The sequence below is a fragment of the Malus domestica genome, chromosome 07 (genome assembly GCF_042453785.1).
Source record: "Malus domestica chromosome 07, GDT2T_hap1".
Lineage (NCBI taxonomy): Eukaryota > Viridiplantae > Streptophyta > Magnoliopsida > Rosales > Rosaceae > Malus > Malus domestica.
In genome coordinates this window covers 27,401,971-27,422,536 of record NC_091667.1, presented here as the reverse complement: position 1 = coordinate 27,422,536, position 20,566 = coordinate 27,401,971, and the positions used below count along the sequence as shown (strand labels likewise).

The 20,566-nt window shown below is 36.0% G+C and overlaps 1 protein-coding gene across 1 annotated transcript; it reads right to left on the bottom strand.

Moving 5' to 3' along the window:
• Window positions 1-9,151: 9,151 nt before the first annotated feature.
• On the bottom strand, window positions 9,152-10,024 carry LOC103434807 (zinc finger protein ZAT12-like). Its single transcript, XM_008373161.4, has one exon. It carries the CDS (start codon window positions 9,914-9,916, stop codon window positions 9,329-9,331), a length of 588 nt encoding a protein of 195 aa, XP_008371383.1. The 5' UTR covers window positions 9,917-10,024; the 3' UTR covers window positions 9,152-9,328.
• Window positions 10,025-20,566: the final 10,542 nt, after the last annotated feature.

Here is a 20,566-nt window from a genome sequence, read left to right as displayed (position 1 = left end):
GTTCATTTTTGGGTTGTTGCTTTAGTTGTTTGTGCGGTTTTTGTCCGTCTTAGTTTTTCCTTTTGATAATTGTTTTTGCAGTCCCGCTGAGATTAGGATCTTGTGCACGTCTTTGATGTACAATTGAACGTTTATTTTTAACGAATTTTGTTGATTTGATAGAAACGAAGATAGGCAAAACTAGAAATATTGTGTGTTTTTTACTTGTACGTTGTTGGTTTGTTTTGTTTGTTAATAACAGAGGTTGCTGCCTAAATATATGTGTGCTTTTTCTGATAGCTCTATTGGGGATAACAAATGGTGACAAGCTTTGCCTTTTAAATGTATGAAGTTATAACTTTCCCTGCATTTTAACTGGAAGGTTGTCTGCTGCTTGTTCAACCATGAGGAATCAGGACATCCTTGACACAGCCATTTTCCTGTTTTATGTTTCCGAACGCTGATCATATATTCTAGAAATCCAATAGGTTCTGGGAGTTTTAGAGCTCGTTTGACAAGTTCTTTTAAATGGCTGGAAGTGCTTTTAAAGAAAATATTTTTGAGTTACAAAAGCACTTGAAGTGCTTTATGCTAAAAACATCAGTTATGTGCTTCTTTCTGGAAGCACTTCAAGTACTTTTTCAGAATTAACTTGCATTCTCACTAAGATTTGGATTCTAAAAACGTTTTCAATTGTTTAAAAGCACATGCCAAAGTTTTTCCGACCCTGGAGCCTTAGGAACCGTTTTCTCTTCCACGGGCCGGGTAAGGCGGCTAGATGGTGGAGCCGTTGGTTTTGTGGGTCAGGAGTAAGATAAGACCGGTCGTAAATCACTGCATGGAATGGAAGTTTGAAGAAACAAAATCTGTTATCTTAGCAGCCGATCATCGAGGATCCCACATTAGTTTCAAGTTTTTGTTGGTCATCGTTTTTAGGTAATTTGATCCAAGCATATCACCTGGTTTCTCTGCCCTCCCACTTTCCATATACTCCCATCCCCTCCTATTTGTGCGGTCACGGTTAAGTCACGTCAACATTTTATATTACTATTGTTTTTTATCTTATTATCTCTATAAAAAAATCAATATAAAATGTTGACATTGCTTAACTGTAATTGCACAAAATAGGAGGGGATGAGAGTGTATGGGAAGTAGGAGGGCAGAGAAGCCGGGTCGATTATGATTTTGTTGGCCAACTCTTAACGTTAGCACTTGCTTGATGTGACAACATAAGTGCGTAATATATAACATTATCTTTCTTTATTGGATTCAATTTCGGATAAAGAATGTTTTCACACATCAATTTTCTCTGGATGTGTACTCTCATGTTTATTTTTGTGTCTTAATTTTTCTTTCATTTATTATTTAAGACTAAAAATAAACACATGCGTTCAGAGAAGAAAATAGACGTACGGAAATCACCTATCTTTTCAGAGAAGCAAATCAAATCCAACTGGTTCGGTTCTAACAATGGGGATGGGCAAATGGGAGGAAGTCAACTTAGAAAGCATGAGATTTTGACAATAAAGCTAAAAACCGTCCAAGAACGTGTAATATTATGGGTTCTTTTTCTTCTTAATTTTTTTGGTAAACTTGTGCGTTCTTCTTATTCATTGTATTCTTATTATTCTAAGTCAGAGTCAAACCAAAACACTAAGTATTAGAGTTGCACCAATTTCTCAGCTACCCAATAGCATTATTCACACTCAATGGAGTCTATTTGAAGTTTGAACTGGTTGCTTGTTCATTAATTCTTAAAGGAGAAAGAATCTGTTTTATCGTCAGTTATACACACTCAAGAGTATTTTTCATCACGCAATTTATTCTCAAGTAATTTATTATCGGAATTTTCTATCACGAATCTCATGTCATGCTTCTTTTTTCTCCGAATTGACTACTAGTGTCAGTTAATCAAAATTCTCGCCATCAAGAGAGGGAGCCCTTAGTTTAGGCCAGCCATGTCATTCATGCAATTCCTCCGTCCAAGCTCTCATTAGGCCTATACAATCGGTAATATTTTTTATTATCATTAAGAAATGAGAGAGGGTTCAAAACTACTGTAATAATTTAAGAGAGGAGAGTTTCGAATTCAGAATACATTTATGGAAACTCAACACCTCATTTACTAGAATAATGAACTACATACATATACAATCAGTCACATTTAAAAATCTCTTTTAAATATAAGTTAAAGTCGGTAATAAATAAATGCTAAATTTATAGCCGGACTAGAGATGTATTTTTCTTAGCCTTTTGGCCAACAACTAGAGCATAGATTAGTATTATCCAAAACCTTGTACATGTTTACGGTAAAGTAGTGACTTTCTGATAACAAATATACAGAGTCGTGTGGAGAGCACACATCAAATTATCTTTATGCTTTCTAAACTACACGTTGTGTATATTATATTAACTTAGCCATTGGACTGGCCCCTAATTAGTGGATAATTTGACCTAGTTAATGTTTATGTTTGTACAAGAAGTTAAATAATTAGGCAACTATGTAAACCTAACCGTTTATATAAACGTTGACATTTAGCAAAGACGGTAGCAATGACATTAATATTACTGCATGCTGATTGGGACAGTGACGATAAAAACTTCATATTTTGACCAAGTTTTTAAATTTAGTTTTAATCATTTATGCTCAAGGATATAGCTATAGACGTGGGTTATGTTGGTTGATAAAGTAGTATCGACCATTTTACATTCAGAGATGAAGCCAGAGAGATATGTATAGATCGGGTCATTCTTAAATAAAAGAGTCACAAATTAAAAGATAAATAATTTACTAAACAAAATACTTATCCATAAGATTTTTCATACAACATATTATACTATCCCTCTACACGATTTCATGTTTTAAAAGCGTTGCATGACACTTCATTACCAATATCATCAAATATTTGTCTAGAAAAAAAAAACCATGTTATCATTTATTCATTGGTCTCCCATCCAATTTTTCAATCAATTCTTTAGAAATTTCATAGCCGGAAATGCTCTTCCAAAGTTGGTAGTAACAACTGGAAAAGTTAATGCTAATATCACACGCATGTACATTTTTCTCCTGCCAAAAAATTGAGTAGGGGCATCTGCCCCCTCTAGGCTCAAAATGGCTTCGTCATTGCTTACATTCAAATTTGAATCTCCATTCTCATGTATTATAACAATTTAAGACATGACATGGAGGGCACTTTTCTCTCTTTCTTTTATGCCTCTTTTGCTATAAAGAAAATAAATTAAGAAAAATGTGATATCATCACCGAGAGCTGGAATTCTTAGAGCCAGGATAAATTATAAAATGCAAGTAAAATTTTGTCTTTATTGTTGCAACTTCCGGTTGAAAGGAAACCTAAATAAAAGCCATGTTTCTCATGAGCCCACTCCCTGTTAGTCCAACCTCTATAAATTATAATTCCTACTTTTGAGCATGACAAAGAGACATGCAATATATGTTACAATATTAGGCGCCAGTCAGTCTAGTATTTCGGTATCTTAAGTCAGTACTAACCCAGTTCAATTTCCACACTACCAAGAGCTACGACCTTGTCCCGTAAATATATGAATGTGGCTTTTGAGATCTTTTTATACTTTAATTTATTAAGTAATTTCTTATATATCCCTCTCTTCCTCTCCATTATTCAAACTATTTGCATACAAAATAATTAATGAACATGCAGACTTTGAAGTGCACTTCGTTCAAATGGAAATGGAAATTTCGTATGGAAAACGATGTAGAAACTAATAATGCAGTGGAACTGAGGATTCACTTACACTATGTTCGGATGAGGGAAATAAACTTAGAATTTAGATAAAAGTCAGAATTTATAAATTGACATGCATCAATTTCTTTGTTTGGATGCATAAACATAGAAATTTAGAATTTTGCGTGGAAAAAAACTTGGAATTTGGGACCTCCAATTTCCAAGTTTAAATTCCATGTAAATATGTGTCATTTCCAAATTTCTATGATTGAGAGTTTAAAAATAATAAATTCCGTATTCAATTCCATTGTTCTTTTAGGTTAACCAAACAAGAAAATTCACAAATCCTAGAAAATAAAATCCCGTCATTTCAATTACCATCATTTTAAAATTCCTTAGTAATATTAAATTTCTTCATCTAACACTAGGAGGTCACTATGGCGACTACTAGGCTATAAATTCAATTACCAATTACTTCTAGACTTGGCCTACTATGGGTTGAAGAACATGTGATATATGTTTTGAGGATTATACTGAAAAGAAACTCAATCAAAATTATATCATGTCATTTATCCAACTAATTCCTAAAAAATATAAACTTGCATCAAATTAGAACGAGTAACAGAACTTGTAGCTTCATGCCCTGACCTGAATTGAGATACTACTGACTTAGCTGCCTACTGACTTATTTTGGATGAAAAACCTAACGGAGTTAAGGGTGTATGACAAATTAATGATTTCAGAAAGTTGATATGACAAATCGCTTAAACTTTTAAAGCATATGACAAATTGGTAAAAGTGTTTAAGTTTATATGACATTTTAAAAACTTTCCCCAACTTCTATTGAAAAGTTTCACTTCATATTGTATTGAGGTATTTTTGATAAAATCTAAATTCTCGAACTGTATAGTTGATTAAGTTATGTCAGTATTGGTGTGTGCTAACAAATCTTTTCACTACATTTTCCGCATGTCATCACTTACTCGATTAACATGTGCTTTGCATATTGTTTGTGGTCAGATTATTATTAGAATTCTTGTGCAAATAAAGTCATACATGGCCACATGCAGCGCACGCACACAGTATTTTTTGCATGTTTGTATATCTATACGGACAATTACTCTTGTTAGGTAATATTAAGATATTTAATTATTTATGTACTTAGCGAGTTAAGTTGATTACATTTGCTTGAACGTGTGATTCAAATGTTTGACACGGTTGGCAAAAGTTTGCTGCCCAAATTAGATAAAGTTCACGCCAATTAAGGAACTTCAGCCTGATCCAATCTTACTGTGCAGGTCTTAGTAATGTTTCAGTAGGAGTCTTGCAAAAACGTTTGACACGGATTCTTTTGTTTGGAAAAGTTGGAGCAAAATTGTTTCCAATTGCACCAACTATTGTTGAGCTACCAACGTCATCACCATCCTAGAAAATAAGTTAGGAGTGAAAAACTTGTTAAAACATAGCACCAATATTAGGTAAATGTTAAGGGGTCATTCAATGACCATTTTATTTTTGTGTTTCGTTCTGATTCGAGTAGTACATGAGTTGGGTTTAGAACATCGGGAGATAGTTCTATTCCTCTATTTACTTTGATTGAAGGGAGAACTTTGAGGAGCCAACCCTAGTACGAGAGGATTGAGTTGGGCCAACCTATAGTGTAGATATAGGAGAAATACATGAGAGAAATGAGGGATATAGAAGAATAGAGGAAGGATGGTAGTAGAGATGTAGAACTGTATAGAGAAACGCATACAAAATGAAAACCAAAAACAAAAATCTATTGTAAATCGTTTTCACTTTCAAGATTTTGTTTTTATCCTTCACATTCTTTTTTCGTTCTTCCTATCACCCTTTTTTTATCCCTTCACTCATATACTTTTTTCATATTTCAAACACAAAAAGTGGACTTAAATTAAAAACAAAATAATTATAAAATGAGTCCGAAGATTAATTGTCACATGATTGATTTCTGAGTATTCATGTTTGTAAGACCCACAAAACAAGAACAAATCAACCTTCACCTACGTTACTCTTCTCCTTGGAGTCCATACTTTATGTGACCATATATTGGGACTATATAATAAGGGAGATCGAAAATGAGGTTAGTGATGATGGATGAGACACAACTTAATTTTTAGGCAAAGTCAAAGGCAATTAAGTATCGTTCATACTATCTTATTAGCCACGTAAGTTCAGCTTATCAAAGAATCTTTAGACTATTTTGCCCATGGTATTTATTTACCAAGGGAAGGGGAGTCATCACATTAATAAGTGCTACTCGTTTTTCTTATTTTTGGTGGGGAGGGAGAGTGGGGGGGGGGGGGGGCGCAGAATGCAAATTCTCGCCGACAGTCAGACACAGCTTCAACAACTCGTTTTCCCATTCTTGATTTTGTTACCGCTTCTTTATTTGGAAACTTTCATGCATCCATACATTGTATTAACACTATTTTATAGACAAATTCATGATGCATGCTTTAGATTCCTATTCAGTATTCACATTAGATTTGTAACTTAAATAATTAAGAGTATTTACTCATATATCTAAAATCGTATATACATGTTCAACAAAACGCACCTATTACAATTTCCAAATTCCAGAAGCTCTTTGGAAGCGACCATATTCCATGTTCAATGAAACGAACTCTCTTCCCTTGTCTTCCTAAAGAGTTAAGCAAACCATTAATGTTGAAATAACGTGTATAGACAATAGGAAGTGATCCTAAAAAAGACTTGCACGAAAGCAACCCTATGATAAGATTTCCATTGATATATGTCTTGAAACGGCATCATGGTTTTGACTTTTTTGAAACTTAATCCTCCCACTTAAGAAGCGACTTGGGTTCAGAATTTATTTTCTTATTGTTGAAGTGGTAATGCTACTACTAGTTAAAATGGGGAGGTGGATTCAATGTAGATGTAAGAGTAAATGCTTTTAACCACTTAAACTACGAGTACTGATTATTTGGGATGTAGACAGAAAAAGTGGCTGCTGCTTTAGACATGAGAAAGTTTTTTACAATAATCATATGTGATTGTATTTTGCAACTATATGTAGTGGATAATGTCACATCCTGGCCAGGGCCTCCACCACATTCCGGGCTCGATCCACCGTAGCACGATATTATCCTCTTTGGGCCCTGACCACGCCCTTACGGTTTTGTTTCTGGGAACTCACACGAGAACTTTCCAGTGGGTTACCTATCCTGGGATTGCTCTCGCGCGAACTCGCTTAACTTCGGAGTTCCGATGGAACTCGAAGCCAGTGAGCTCCCAAAAGGCCTCGTGCTAGGTAGAGATGAGAATATACATATAAGGCTTACAGGATCCACTCCCCTGAGCGATTTGGGATGTTACAATCCACCCCCCTTAGGGGCATAAAGTCCTCGTTGGCACACATCCGGCCCGGGATTGGTTATGATACTAAATTGTTACATCCCGGCCTGGGGCCCCCACCACATCCCGGGCTCAACTCTACCGTAGCACGATATTGTCCGCTTTGGGCCCCGACCATGCCCTCACAGTTTTGTTTCTGGGAACTCACACGAGAACATCCCAGTGGGACCCATCATGGGATTGCTCTCGCGCTAACTCGCTTAACTTCGGAGTTCCGATGGAACCTGAAGCCAGCGAGCTCCCAAAAGGCCTCGTGCTAGGTAGAGATGAGAATATACATATAAGGCTTACATGGTCCACTCCCCTAGGCGATTTGAGATGTTACAGATAATGCTAGGGAGACTAAAAATTTTAAACCAAATTGCAAACCAAATGATGTGCCACCAATAAGAAATATGCACATTAATCAACACTTAATTGATAATTCAATCATCTACAACCACATTATTTAATTTAAAAAATTTGGTTTCCTAACATTACCTCTTATTTGAAGAAAGATTCTCAACCAATATTAAATACAAGATGTTGACTCACTTTGAATCAGCAGCTTTTCAAATCAGTTTTGATACATGTTTATGTACAATATTGAACTAATTAACAAATTTTATTTGATTAACTACGTTGATTAGTTTCATTGCCATCAGAAATTACTTATTGATCAATATGTTCAAGAGATCAGATCAAGTAATTCTGGTAATCGATCTAATTATGTGAGGAAATTAATTACATGCTTTGATCAACTGATCATGACCGTCATACTCAATACTTTTCTTCTTTTGTCTTGTTTATCCACAAACTCATAAATTTCGTAAATAATAGGGAAAGGATCATGTACTAGTTGAATATCAGAGTCTGAGACAAACAAGCTTATAAAATAAGAAGAATGTTATTATATAAACAAGAATGCCGAAACAGCTACAAACCCCTAAGAGGCTATATCGTGACTCACTTATGTATCAAACTAAATGACAATCAATTTTTATAGAGAACTAAACCTAAGAAACCCTAACGCGGCACACGACATGAGTTTGCCAACAGACGATGTGGATGCAAGCTTGTTATGCTAATTTCTGATGCCAATTTCAATACGAAATCCCATCAGTGCAAGTGCAAGATTCCAAATTCCAGTGCCAGTGCCGATGCTAGTGTAAGATTCCAATGCTAGTGCTAGTGCAAGATTTCCATGCCAATAGCAAGCTTCCGAACAAACCTGAACAAACAAGAAAAAAACCCAACTTTCACAACGTCACTTGAGTAGTCACAACTCCAAATCATTCAAATAAACCAACAGCCTCTGTGTGTGCCTTAGAGACTTCATAAAAGCCATATTTTCTCCTTGCTAGTGTGGACCTAAAAACCTAACCAATTTTTTTTTTTTTTTTTAAAAACTGTTTTTTTTTTTCAAATAAACCAACTTGCTCTGATACCAAGTTGAATATCAGAGTGCAAGACAAACAAGCCTACAAAATAAGATGAATACTATTAAATAAACAAGAATGCCGAAACGGCTACAAACCCCCAAGAGGCTACATCGTGACTCACTTATTTCTCAAACCAAATGACAAGCAATATTTATAGAGAACTAAAATTAATAAATCCTAACTCGGATGGGCTAGACCCAATTCCTAAACTAACAAGGAAAACCCAAATACTAAAATAAACATAAATAATAATATTTTCCGACCGTACTCGGTGTATTTTGATCCCTTGTTTCTCCTTTATTTTATTTTTTATTTTGCCAAACGATATATTTTGTTAGATTAGAAGTTAGATTAGCCACTAACGAGATTCAAACCCACGCTGTCATGCAAGGATCTCCTTTATTTTAGGGGTGTGCTATCCACACACCCCATTTTACTTCTCACACACCCTTTGATAATTTCTGTCCATTGATCTTTTTCAATTCATCCGATCCGACGGCCAAAAATTAAAAAGGTGTGTGAGAAGTAAAATGGGGGTGTGTGGATATCACACCCCTTATTTTATTGAATAAAAACCAAAATAAACAATGGTGCGCATGGAGAAAAAAAATGTTTGGTGATCATTTCCCAAATAATAAACAAAACCAATAACAAAACAAAGGCATCCATATTGTATATAAATTCTACAATGAACAAAAACTGATGGATCGACCTATCGGTGGAACCACAAAGAGAAGAACCTCGGTAAACCTCATCAGCAAACCCTACGTGATTAATTACAATCATACAAATGAATTAAAGCACCGATCATCTCTATATATATAATTAGAAAAACCCAACAAGTGGAGCTGCTTTCCCTAGCTGAAGAATCTCCAAGTCATTCTCTAATGGCGTCAAGTTCAGATCCAAACACATAGCTCTCCTACCGCTATTCGTCTTCTTCAAAACTTGAAATACTTGCGCAGGCTGAGGATTCAGACTCATCGAACTCGAATATCGATCATGAATATTGCTAGTAGTATTACTACTGCTCAAGGCTGCCCTGTGCCTCCTCATGTGACCACCCAACGCCTGCCCTATAGCAAACTCTAGGCCACATATGTTGCACTCGTGTGTCTTGGTCTTTGGTGGTGACCCCTGTGACAGGCTCTGGTCAGAACTATTGCTGTTTCCATCTCCTGATGGTCCGGTTAACCTGGGCTTCTTGTGGCTGGCTCGATGACCTCCGAGCGCTTGGAACGAAGGGAACTGGCGGTTACAGGTCTTGCACTCGAAAACCCGGCTAGGGGAGACGGAGGAGTCATATTGATAATCGTTGTTGTTGATGCCACGGGACAGTAGCATCAAACAGTTGGCCATGGTTAGGCCGTGATCAAGCTCTCTCACATCTGCGATGCTTCTCTTCATGTTCATACACAAGAGTTTGTGTAAAATGAGGATGTTTGAACAAAAGGGTATGACTTTTTGGAACTTTGGTGATGATTGAATAGTTCAAAATGAACACATTAAAGGAATGGAACTTTTGGGGTTTAGGGGGTTTGGTATTTATAGGGAATATTGTTGGGTATGCTACTTTTTCTTTGTAAGGTGATCAGTGAGATGGATTTTTTGACTTTGATAATGTGGTTGCACAATTCAGAATAATGACAATAAAGTCGTTGTTTCTTGCTGGATAAGAAATTCATTTTCTTAAACAGGAGAGTAGTGTAATGGGGAATATATATATAGGAAATAAAAAATTAGGTTTAAAATTTCTTGATTGGTTAGAGTGAATTGCAGGATATAAATTATGGAGGTGGGTTGTCTACCCTCCCATTTCTATACTCTTTCCATCCATTTCTGTTGTATAGTCATGGTTAAATCACGTCAACATTTTATATTGATTTTTTTTATAAAAATAATAAAACAAAAAGTAATAAGAATATAAAATGTTGACGTGGCTTAACCGTAACCACACAAAACAGAAGGGAATGGAAAGAGTATGGAAATGAGAGGGCAGACAATCCACCTCTATAAATTATAGGGAATAGAACCACGTAGTAATTGACTATGTAAGCATGACGTGACTACATATAGCAAGAAGTACTGCAGAACTAGTCTGCAGTGTGTCTTTCCTAGAATCTTCAACTTCTCGAAGATTTTCACATTTTTCTTGCTCTATCTATGAAAGAGGAAGCATCCACGATGAGTCTGAGTCAGCACAGAAATCCAGATCAATGAAAAAGATAAGTACTGAGAAATTAATGCCAATTTTAGATTTAAAAAGACTAAAAGTTCTACCATAAAATACATAATTATAACTAATATCTGGGCTTTGTAATTAATTGGTAACTTTGCATTTTGATTTATCTTTTCTAGTGGAAATGTTTCACACGTAGATGGATGATCATGTCTCGATGAACACCGAATAAAATATTGTCCATGTGAATCCAAATATGATGCCTAAATCGCAAGAGCCTTTCATACTCCATATGCATGTTGCTTGCTTATACTTTTCTAGAGTCTGGCATACTATAAATTCGTGAAAAACAATCTGTATCTATGAATATATATAACGAATTAAGGACATGTATGATTAAATTGTATTAATATCTTAAAACGCAAAGGGGAAAAATCAGTTGGTAGAGAAGTTTCATCCTCGTACCGGAGATGTTGAGTTCAATTTCACCATCTCTTACTATCGCCTAATATAAAAAATAAGTAAATAAAAACTCTTAAAATGCCTCTGAGGTAAACTAGTAAAATTAATATAATTAAGGAATATTGTAAGAAAAAATGACATATTTAACCCACCAATTAATACAATTAATTTTATTCTTTATAATCGAAATATGTGTGGTAAAAAGCTACTTCAGATGTGGTTAGTATCTAATTAATATGCGTTGGGATGCACCACCAACTATTTAATTAGTTATTTTAGATAACATGTTTATTGTCACTTTAGAGCAGTTAATCTTATTCATTATAGTTAACTATGTGTGATAAGAAAGTCACTTTACATGCGGCTAGGATCTAATTAATATGCATAGTTTGCACTCAATTATGCATATTTGAGGCTTATCTCAAAACTCTCTACCAAATTTTGAGGTGTCTTGTATGAAATTCAATACTCTAGCCTAATTAGGTTGTTAACTAGTCATCATCCCTATACTTAGTGTTGAGGTTGGCGAATCGTGTAAAGTCTTATCTTCTCTTTTTTACGTGTCCCGCAATCAGGGGAAAATACATGCAAACTGCCAATGTCATTTGCTTACGTGGGCTGCTTGCATACACACAAATGGATAACGTCGCTTTACATACTGAATTACTGGTAAATTGTGCATGAACTGAAAGCCAAATCCCATGGTCTGACTGCCTGACTATATACATGCAGAGGTGTTAAAGTTGATCAATTATCTCTTAACAATATGAGAGTACGAAAAGTCTTCTCCGATGACCAAAACCCTAGCTACAGTGGAGTAGTTGTGTTTGTGGGGTGGGGTGGGTTTGTTAGACTGTTTCTGTGAAACTTAAGAAGGATGACCTTTCAACCAAATAAAGTCCAATAAATTGTGCTCAATTTGCAGACAATTTTCCTGTTAGGCAAATCCCGTGCTGCAGGGCTTATACATTATGTGACTCTGCGTAAAAAGGTGCTTTTTATATTTCTAGTGGACTCTTTTTTTTTATTGTGGTTTTAATTACCAAAAGACCAGTAAACGGAAAATAAACGCCACCGGCGGCCAGTCAACTACGAAATATAATTTTTTTACTTTCTCAGACTTCCACCATATTACAGTTGTTTCTTATTTCATTATTTCTTTTATTTTTGGATTAACGCGTTTTATAAGAATCTCTTTTCTTTTCATACCAAAGTCTATCCCAATCGATCTGGGTGATATATAGTCAATTAGACAAAATGATTTTTATGAAGTAATACTCTGGCGATGACTGATTTGGAATCTTGATATAATATCATGCATATGTATTAAGGTTTTTTCATTGACTGTGCATATATAATCATATATATAAGTTGAAGAGCCGTATACTCCTTTATGTTAAGCCACATGCCTCAATTATATGAGTGCATTTACTAATCCGTAATCAAATTGAGAATAATTGAATTGAGGAGGAATTGGATTGAGGAGGGATTGAAATCAGGTGGAATCAGAATCAGATTCATGCTGAAGTTGTTTACTAAAATTGTCTAGAATCAGATTAGAGATGATGTTGAGTCCATATAAGTTGTTTACTATTTCACTTCAATCGGAATTAATTGATTACTAAATTGCCCTTTCATAAATAAATTATTTTCATACTAATGAATTAAATTTATAGAATTAAATTTATCTATATAAAAAAATATAAATAGGTTTTATTTATTTATTTATTAAAAGATGGTTATTTCCATCCATCCTCCACATCTCCATCTTTCCCACGCCTCCCTTTCATCTTGAAGGTCTAGTTGCACTGCTCTCCACCCACTCTTGCCTTTCCTTACCCTGTCTCTATCTTCCACCCCCTTATGCCTCCATAGCCATTGCCCCATAGTTAGGCCATTCATGGTCCAGCGTGGAGCAGTCTCGTTGCCGTCTCGATCCTGGTCCACTACGTCGGTTAAGAGTGCAAAGGTCAGATTCAGGTAAGAGTCCAGCGATTCGGTGAAACGAATGAAGATTAGGCTAGGTATATGTGATGTGGCAGAGATGGATAATGAACAGCGTTGGATGAGTGTCAAATGAAGGGCAATGTTGGGATAATTAGAAACAAGAGAGAGCATAATTGGTAGAAGAAATCCATTCCGGATTCCTCAGGTGTCTAAGAATTGAAATACCTCCCTTATGTAGGGAGTCCAACTCCTCCAAAATAAGGAGTGAGATTCCCAAATTGGTGTGGACCCCACATACAATTTAATTTCCCAAAGTTAAGTAAACGAAGGAGTACTCCGTAATCGGAATACAATTCCTTAAATTGATTCCGATTACGACATGTAAACATGCCCTATATTCATTAGAACAATTTCTTAACATATCTAGTTGATCAGTAGCCAAAGATACATATACACTAGAAAAATGTTATTGTTATCACATTTTTCATAGGCTTGTTAAATTAAAACCCATATATTGTTGAAAACACCCTAGAAACTTAATATACCTCACATTTGCTTTTTCAATTAAAATTTAGGAAAACTAACCAAAAGTCCTCACAAACTTTAGTTTTAATCAAAATGACAAAATAGTGTTGTAAGTGAATAGTATCAGGAGTGACTTTTCATAATAAAAATGTCCTTAATGTTAAAAGTGAATAGTTCCAGGAATATTTCGTTAAGACTCCCTTAAAATTTATCATAATACACCTCACGTGTTTTCCCATAATACCCTCACACCCCACACTCTCAACATACACCTTACATTTTCTACATACACCCAACATTTTCTACATACATCCCACACTCTTCACAATGGTTTCTTTCTTTGTTTTTTGTCTGTGCTATGTACCATTTGATACAAAATCATTCATGTCATACAAGGATAGATTTGCTCAACTTTTTCCCTTAAATTATTGTTTAGTAACAAGGATTTGCTCAACGTTTTTCTAACTAGTGAACATTGATCAGCAAGGGGGTGTATCCTAACCTTCATCCACCTGTGATGGTACATTTTGAACGAGGTCTGGACCACAAGTTCAGGCAGCCCCACATAACTGGAATTAACTTCTCAATGTTTAAAGATACAGGATTACTGAAAATAGTGGACTTGGATATATATATATATATATATATATATATATATATATATATCCTATAGCTGTGCCCTTCTGCCCATGATAGATTAAAGGGAAGCTCAGTGTTTAAAACAACAAACTCCTAGATAACTCATGCTATTTTAGAGGGAGAAAAGTGAATTCCAAGTTAGGTTTGTCAAGCAAATTCTTTGGGTGAATGGGATGAGGTATGAACTATAGGAGATATCTAGCATTGGTAATTCAGTTGAAGGTGATTTGCACAAAGAATATGTAATTTGCCTGATTGAACCATGGGACACAATTGTTCTTCCATGTAGACATATGGTAATACTTTGCTCTTTTTCTTTTCAAAGTTTGTCAAAGTTGCTAGTGGAGAAAGCTGAGCTTAATCTTGAGTAAGTTTCTGATTAGTGAGAGCTAATTTGTTGCCATAAAAAAAAGGTAACTTAAAGCGAATGTAAAGGTCAACAATGGCTTTGAAGAATGAGTGAATGTTTTTTGCCACTAGCATTCTGTAAGTTAATGACATCCCACCTTCTGGGCCCTGAGGAATGAGTGGATCTGTACAATGGAGGTTGAGATTGGTTTTGAGAGTTGAAATCTTGACAAAAGATAATTACTTTTGAAATATGCACGTTAGAAGTGATTTGGGGGTGTAGTTAATTTTAATTTTAATTTTTTTAAAACCTTATAAGGTCGAAATTGTCATTGGATATTAGATGTATAAATCATTTAATATAGTGTGGTGTATTCAACATTAAGTGGGAAGCCATTTTCATATCATATTTATATCATCTCTCTTAAAAAAAAAAGATGGGACCCACATGTGGTGAATCCCACCTCTACTATTGATATGGTACATATGAGGTATAAAAATGTAGTAAGTGTAACATTACTTTATATTATATCAATGGAAGAGAGGGTGTAGACCTAAACCTTGGAGTTAGTCCAAGTTATGTGACCGTGCATGAAAGAGGGTGGGGTGATGGATTAGGATCAAGATAGGTCTAACGTTCAAATCCTCCAATATAACTGAAAACAATAATGCAATCCATTATCACCCTCCATCATTTCAAAATCAAATTCAAGATCATAATTTTACTGGGATCAATTCACATAAAATGATGCGGGTTAGGGTATTCCTCTTCAACCTACTATTTCAAGTTCAAACCATCCCTCTTCCCTTTAGTGTAGATTAGTATGGAATATTACTTGTAGTAAAAAAAATGATGTGGGTTAGTGCAAACAATCTACACTACCAGAAATTACTGCTCGTCGGGCAAAAATTAACGTTTTGGTTTATTCAAAAGCTTTTTCCATGATGAAAGTTATTTGATTGGCAAAGTTCAGTCGTTGGGTAAAATTTTTCCCGTCAAGAGAAAAACTTAGCGAGACATGAACCATCCAGGTTTCATTCCATCTCAGGGTAATGGGCATTGGATTTTTTGTGACATTTGCAGTTTATGTTAAGAGTGGGTCTCTTTGCCAGTTGTCGATCTTTATTGTCTATGTGCTTGTTTGATCGGTTCCTATCTTTAGGTTCGATTGAACCTTCTTTTCTTGCTTTGTCACTGAAGAATTCCTAACAGTGCCCTTGATCCAACATTTCTTTAACATGATCCCTCAACATTTGGTAACCCCTGGTGGCATGGCCAATGCTCTTGTGGAAAGAGCAATGCTCATTTGGGTTTTTCTTTGCCAGGTGCTATAGGAGCTTTGGGCATAAGAGGAATGGCTTGTCCTTTATGCTGTGGAGGATGTTGGTGTTTAGGGCGATATACTGCTTTGGTTTTGGAGGATTCTGCTTGTCTCGACGTCCTGCTTTAGCAGCTTGTCACGGAGAAGGAGGATGTGTGTGTCCCTGTCAGCCCTTATTCTGTCAAATTTTCTGGGGTAATCTAGCTCGGGTGTCATTCTTCTCGTCCTTTCATCCTAATCAGTTAGATCGTCTGCAGTATCAAAGCATTCGGCCAAAGTGGCGTAGTCATACTTTCTCTATACAAAGTTGAAGTGGTTTTCTAGATTCTTCATATGCTTCCAGATGTTTACAAAGTTTGAGTGGTTTTCTGCTCGAGTGGACATTTGGTTATTTTGCAGCTTCTTGACAAAGTTGTTGATCTTGATCAGGGTTTCCCAGATCTGGTCAATGGAGGGAAATGGCCTGTTAGCCAGTCCTTGTTGTCTCCGGGCATAGCCTCACTCCTTGCAGGCTGTTACTTGCCTTTAAGGTGGCAGTGACCTAAGGCAGTGGGTTGTCCGCCTTTGGCACAACATATGCATTAAAGGGTAAGTTACCCCTACTGATGAGGTTAACGCTAGCGTTAACCAAACTTTCTTCGGCAAATATGTCAGTTAGTTGAGTGGAAAATGTTTGTTCTCAATGAAAACACAAATTGTTGGAACCAAAGTTGCGCACCCCTGTGTGTGGAGGAAGTGCTTGAACTCAACTACCTGTAAAACAGTAAACAATTGTGAGCAAGCCTAGGACCGGGAGGGGAGGGGCTGTGCTAGCCAAAAGTTTAGGGTTTAGGGTGTAAGATTTAAGGTTTAAGGTTTAGCGTTTAGGGTTTAAGATTTAGATTTAGGGTTTAGGGTTTAGAGTTTAAGGTTGAATTTTAGGTTTTAGGGTGTAAATTTTAATGTTTAGGATTTAGGGTTTCAGGTTTAATCTTGACCAGAAACCCTAAACCTAAACCCTAACCCTAAATCCTAAACCTTAAACCCTAACCAAACCTTAAACCCTAAACCTCAAACCTTAAACCCTAAATCTAAACCTAAACCGTAAACCCTAAACCCTTACCTCAAACTCTAAATCCTAAACCCTAAACCTAACCCAAACCCAAACCCTAAACCCAAACCCTAACCCTAAACCCTAAACCCCAGGCCCTAGACCATACCTCTATAATTAAACCCTACTATAACGACCCAAAATTTATTCAGAAGCTAAACACGGTGGTAGGACAAAACAAAACCATGGTTAGTCTTTACTTTATTAACAACAATGAATTTCCTTTGACACTTACTTGTAAAATTTATTTCAGTTGGGGTCTAACCTTAGAGTTAGATTGCCTACATACCCTGTGAAGGGATCAAGCTGATCGTAGTTCACATTCATATTTAATTCGTTTATCACTATATAAGAAACACTTAAATCTTAAGAGAATGTCATTGAACGGATGTCAAATATATAATCAAAGTATCAAAATTAATCTAAAAATACAAAATTGGCCCATTGGCCACATGTCACCGTACGCGATGTTGCAAGTGGCGGTTTTCGACGAATGGAAACCAAAATTTCCAACAACTCCAAAAAACACCAAATTTCACAGATTGTAGAAAAAAAAAATCAGGGGGGAGAATTTTCATACCTAAGCCAAGGTCCAATTCGGCCAGGAAATACCTGAAATTATCCTCGATCCGTTGGAAACCCTATAAAGGGTGTACTTCAATTCGACATCAAAACGACCTTCGATGCCTTGAACTCGGCTTGGCTCTTGTTCCTGGGGTTAAGAGAAGCTGATTGGTGGTGGTGATCAACGACGTGGCTTACAGAATTGGTGAATTACCGTCGTGAAGCCCTCGGACACGACGACTCAGTTCTTCACGAAACTGGGCAAACCCAGTCAAGTTTAGGTGGGAATTGAAGAGGACGTTACAATGTGATGATTGGTGGTGATGGATTGACTCGGTTCCTAAACCCTAAATCTTAAACCCTAACCCTAAACCTAAATTCTATATCCTAAACCATAACCTTTAACCCTATACCCTAAACCCTAAACCCTAAACCCTAACTCTAAACCTAAACCCTAAACCCTATACCTTAGACCTAAACACAAACCTAAACCCTAACCTTAAACCCTAGATCCTAGACCTGAAACGCTAATGCTAAACCTTAAATCCTAACCCTAAACCCAAACATAAATGCTAAACCCTAAGCCCAAACCCTAAACCCTAAACCTTAAACCTTAAACCCTAACCCTAAACGCTAAATCCTAAATCCTAAACCCTTAACTCTAAACCCCAAACCTTAAACCCTAACCTTAAACCATATACCCTAAACCCTAAACCTAAATCCTAAACCATTTCTGGTTCTACTATTACATTTGTATTCGGACTATGCAGTGCATTGTCTATTTCTGGTTCTGTTTTTACATTTGGATTCAGACTCTACAATATCATGTTTATAAAATGGATATATTGTTTAACTTTTTGGCTTTCCAACATAAATATTCAATATAATTCACTCACAAGACTAAAAAAAAAAAATGATAAAATTAACCTCTTCCAAATGCATATAAAATTTTCCTTACAACACATGCATATGATTATGAAAAAACTAAATAGTCGTATTTTAGGCATAAAATTTAGCATAATTCACTAATAAGACTCAATAAACTGTAAAGACCGCTTTATATAACCTTTTTCTTATTGCCAGTCTTCTAAAAAACGATTGAGGCGGCCGCCTAGGCGGTGCCTGGATGCTTGGCTGTGGTGCTCCGCTACGATTAACCCTAAATCATTTCTTAAATCGGCAAGGTTATTAGGCGGCACAAATCGGCCGCTTTGGCGGTCTGGGCTAACGCTAGGCAGTTTGGCGATGAGAAGAGGAAGAGCTTAGAAGTAGGAAGGAGCTTGGAGAAGAAGCAACGGAGGCTGTTGCGAAAATTTACAGAGCAAAGTTAATGGCTTTCCTCTTTCCAAGGAAGAAGAGGAAAAGGTAAAGCCAAAAAAATAATGTGTGTCCACTTGTCAAGGCGTCAATAAGGTTCCCCCGTTTTTTAGAACCATGCTTATTGCGCACGCAAAAGATATTGTGAAAACTCAATAGTCACATTTTTTTTTTTCAATTTGTTTTGTGAATTATTTACAAAAAAAAGGACCACAAAACTGTCTTTTTAGTATCATTTCGCCACACTATTAAACTTATTATAGTACATGCAAGTAAGAACACGAGCATATACTATTCAGCACCTGGAATCAAGTTGCAATGGAGTACATCTCCTTTACCGTTTGGTTCGGATATTACTGGTGTTATATGGATTTCCAACTCAGCCAAGAAGTTGAAGCCTTTGAATCCCCTTGGGGGTTTGCATGTCCTTACCCTTCAAAACCATTTTTGATTCTTCTTATCATTAAATTGTCCTCATTAACTACTAAAACTGCCAACTTTGTCTTTAAATATTCTTGGTGTTTCCTTTTCTTAAGGAAAATATTGGAAAGTTGGACAAACTTTTATTCCTCTTTACTACACAAACAAACATGGGATGGAAGTAAAGGATTGTTCCTTGTTGACGTTTACAACATTTCCAAACAAGGCAGAATATATTTATCTCGGAAAATCATATTGTAAGTGCCTCGCATCCTTCCAAAAGCGGGGTTCTGTCTTTATAATAGTAGAGATATTTGTTTAGTCGTAATTGTTTTCCCTAATCATATTTTTATCTTTAGATGTAGATGTCTTATGGTTAGATTCTTGATATTTTAATAAACTGTAATATCTTTTGAATCATAACTTGTTTATGTTACTTCCCATATGTGATCCAAAATGATGTTTTTACATTAGAAATGGAACACTCCGTTAATCCATAGGAAATATATTTTTTTGACTAATATGGTTATCAAGAATACCCAATGAATGCGTATGATAAAGAAAATGATAAACACACCTATTTTCTTTTTCTTTTTTTTGTTAAACAAAAGGGCCAAAAACCGACAAAAGAGAAATTACAAAATAATGTCACGATGAGTTTGAAACGTCTTAGAAATATCAGACAATAATAACTTCTTATAAGAAGATGAAGCTTGCTCAAAATAAACTGTTCCCAAAGAATGAGAGAGACTCATGTTGGCAACTCATCATCAACAAAATTCATCTCCCAATAAATACGTCGAATATTATATTTACAGTCACGCTCGCACAGCAAACTTGAATTAGTTGAGAAAGGGTCCTTGCCGGATCCTTCAATCATATCCGTTTATTGTACATCGTGCGGCCAATTTTCGTCACATACTGCTTTATTCAATTTTAAATAAAAAACTTTACAATGATTTTTGATCACATAATATACAATGAATGAATGTGATTTAAGGATTTTCAGGATTCTCACAGAGGATCCGGCGAGGATCCTTGTGGAATCAGTTTACCAATTGGATATGACACATCTGGCGACTATGTGTTCGTTATGCATCCGCATCGTTGACACTCTTATACCGAACGCATCTAATAAGCATAGCTGGCCACGTGTACGGTGGCGATAGCCAGACCATAAACATAAACGGTAGAGTGCTCCGTAGTAGAGATTGCCACGGTTAAAACCCAAGCTCACCGTTATCTTACTC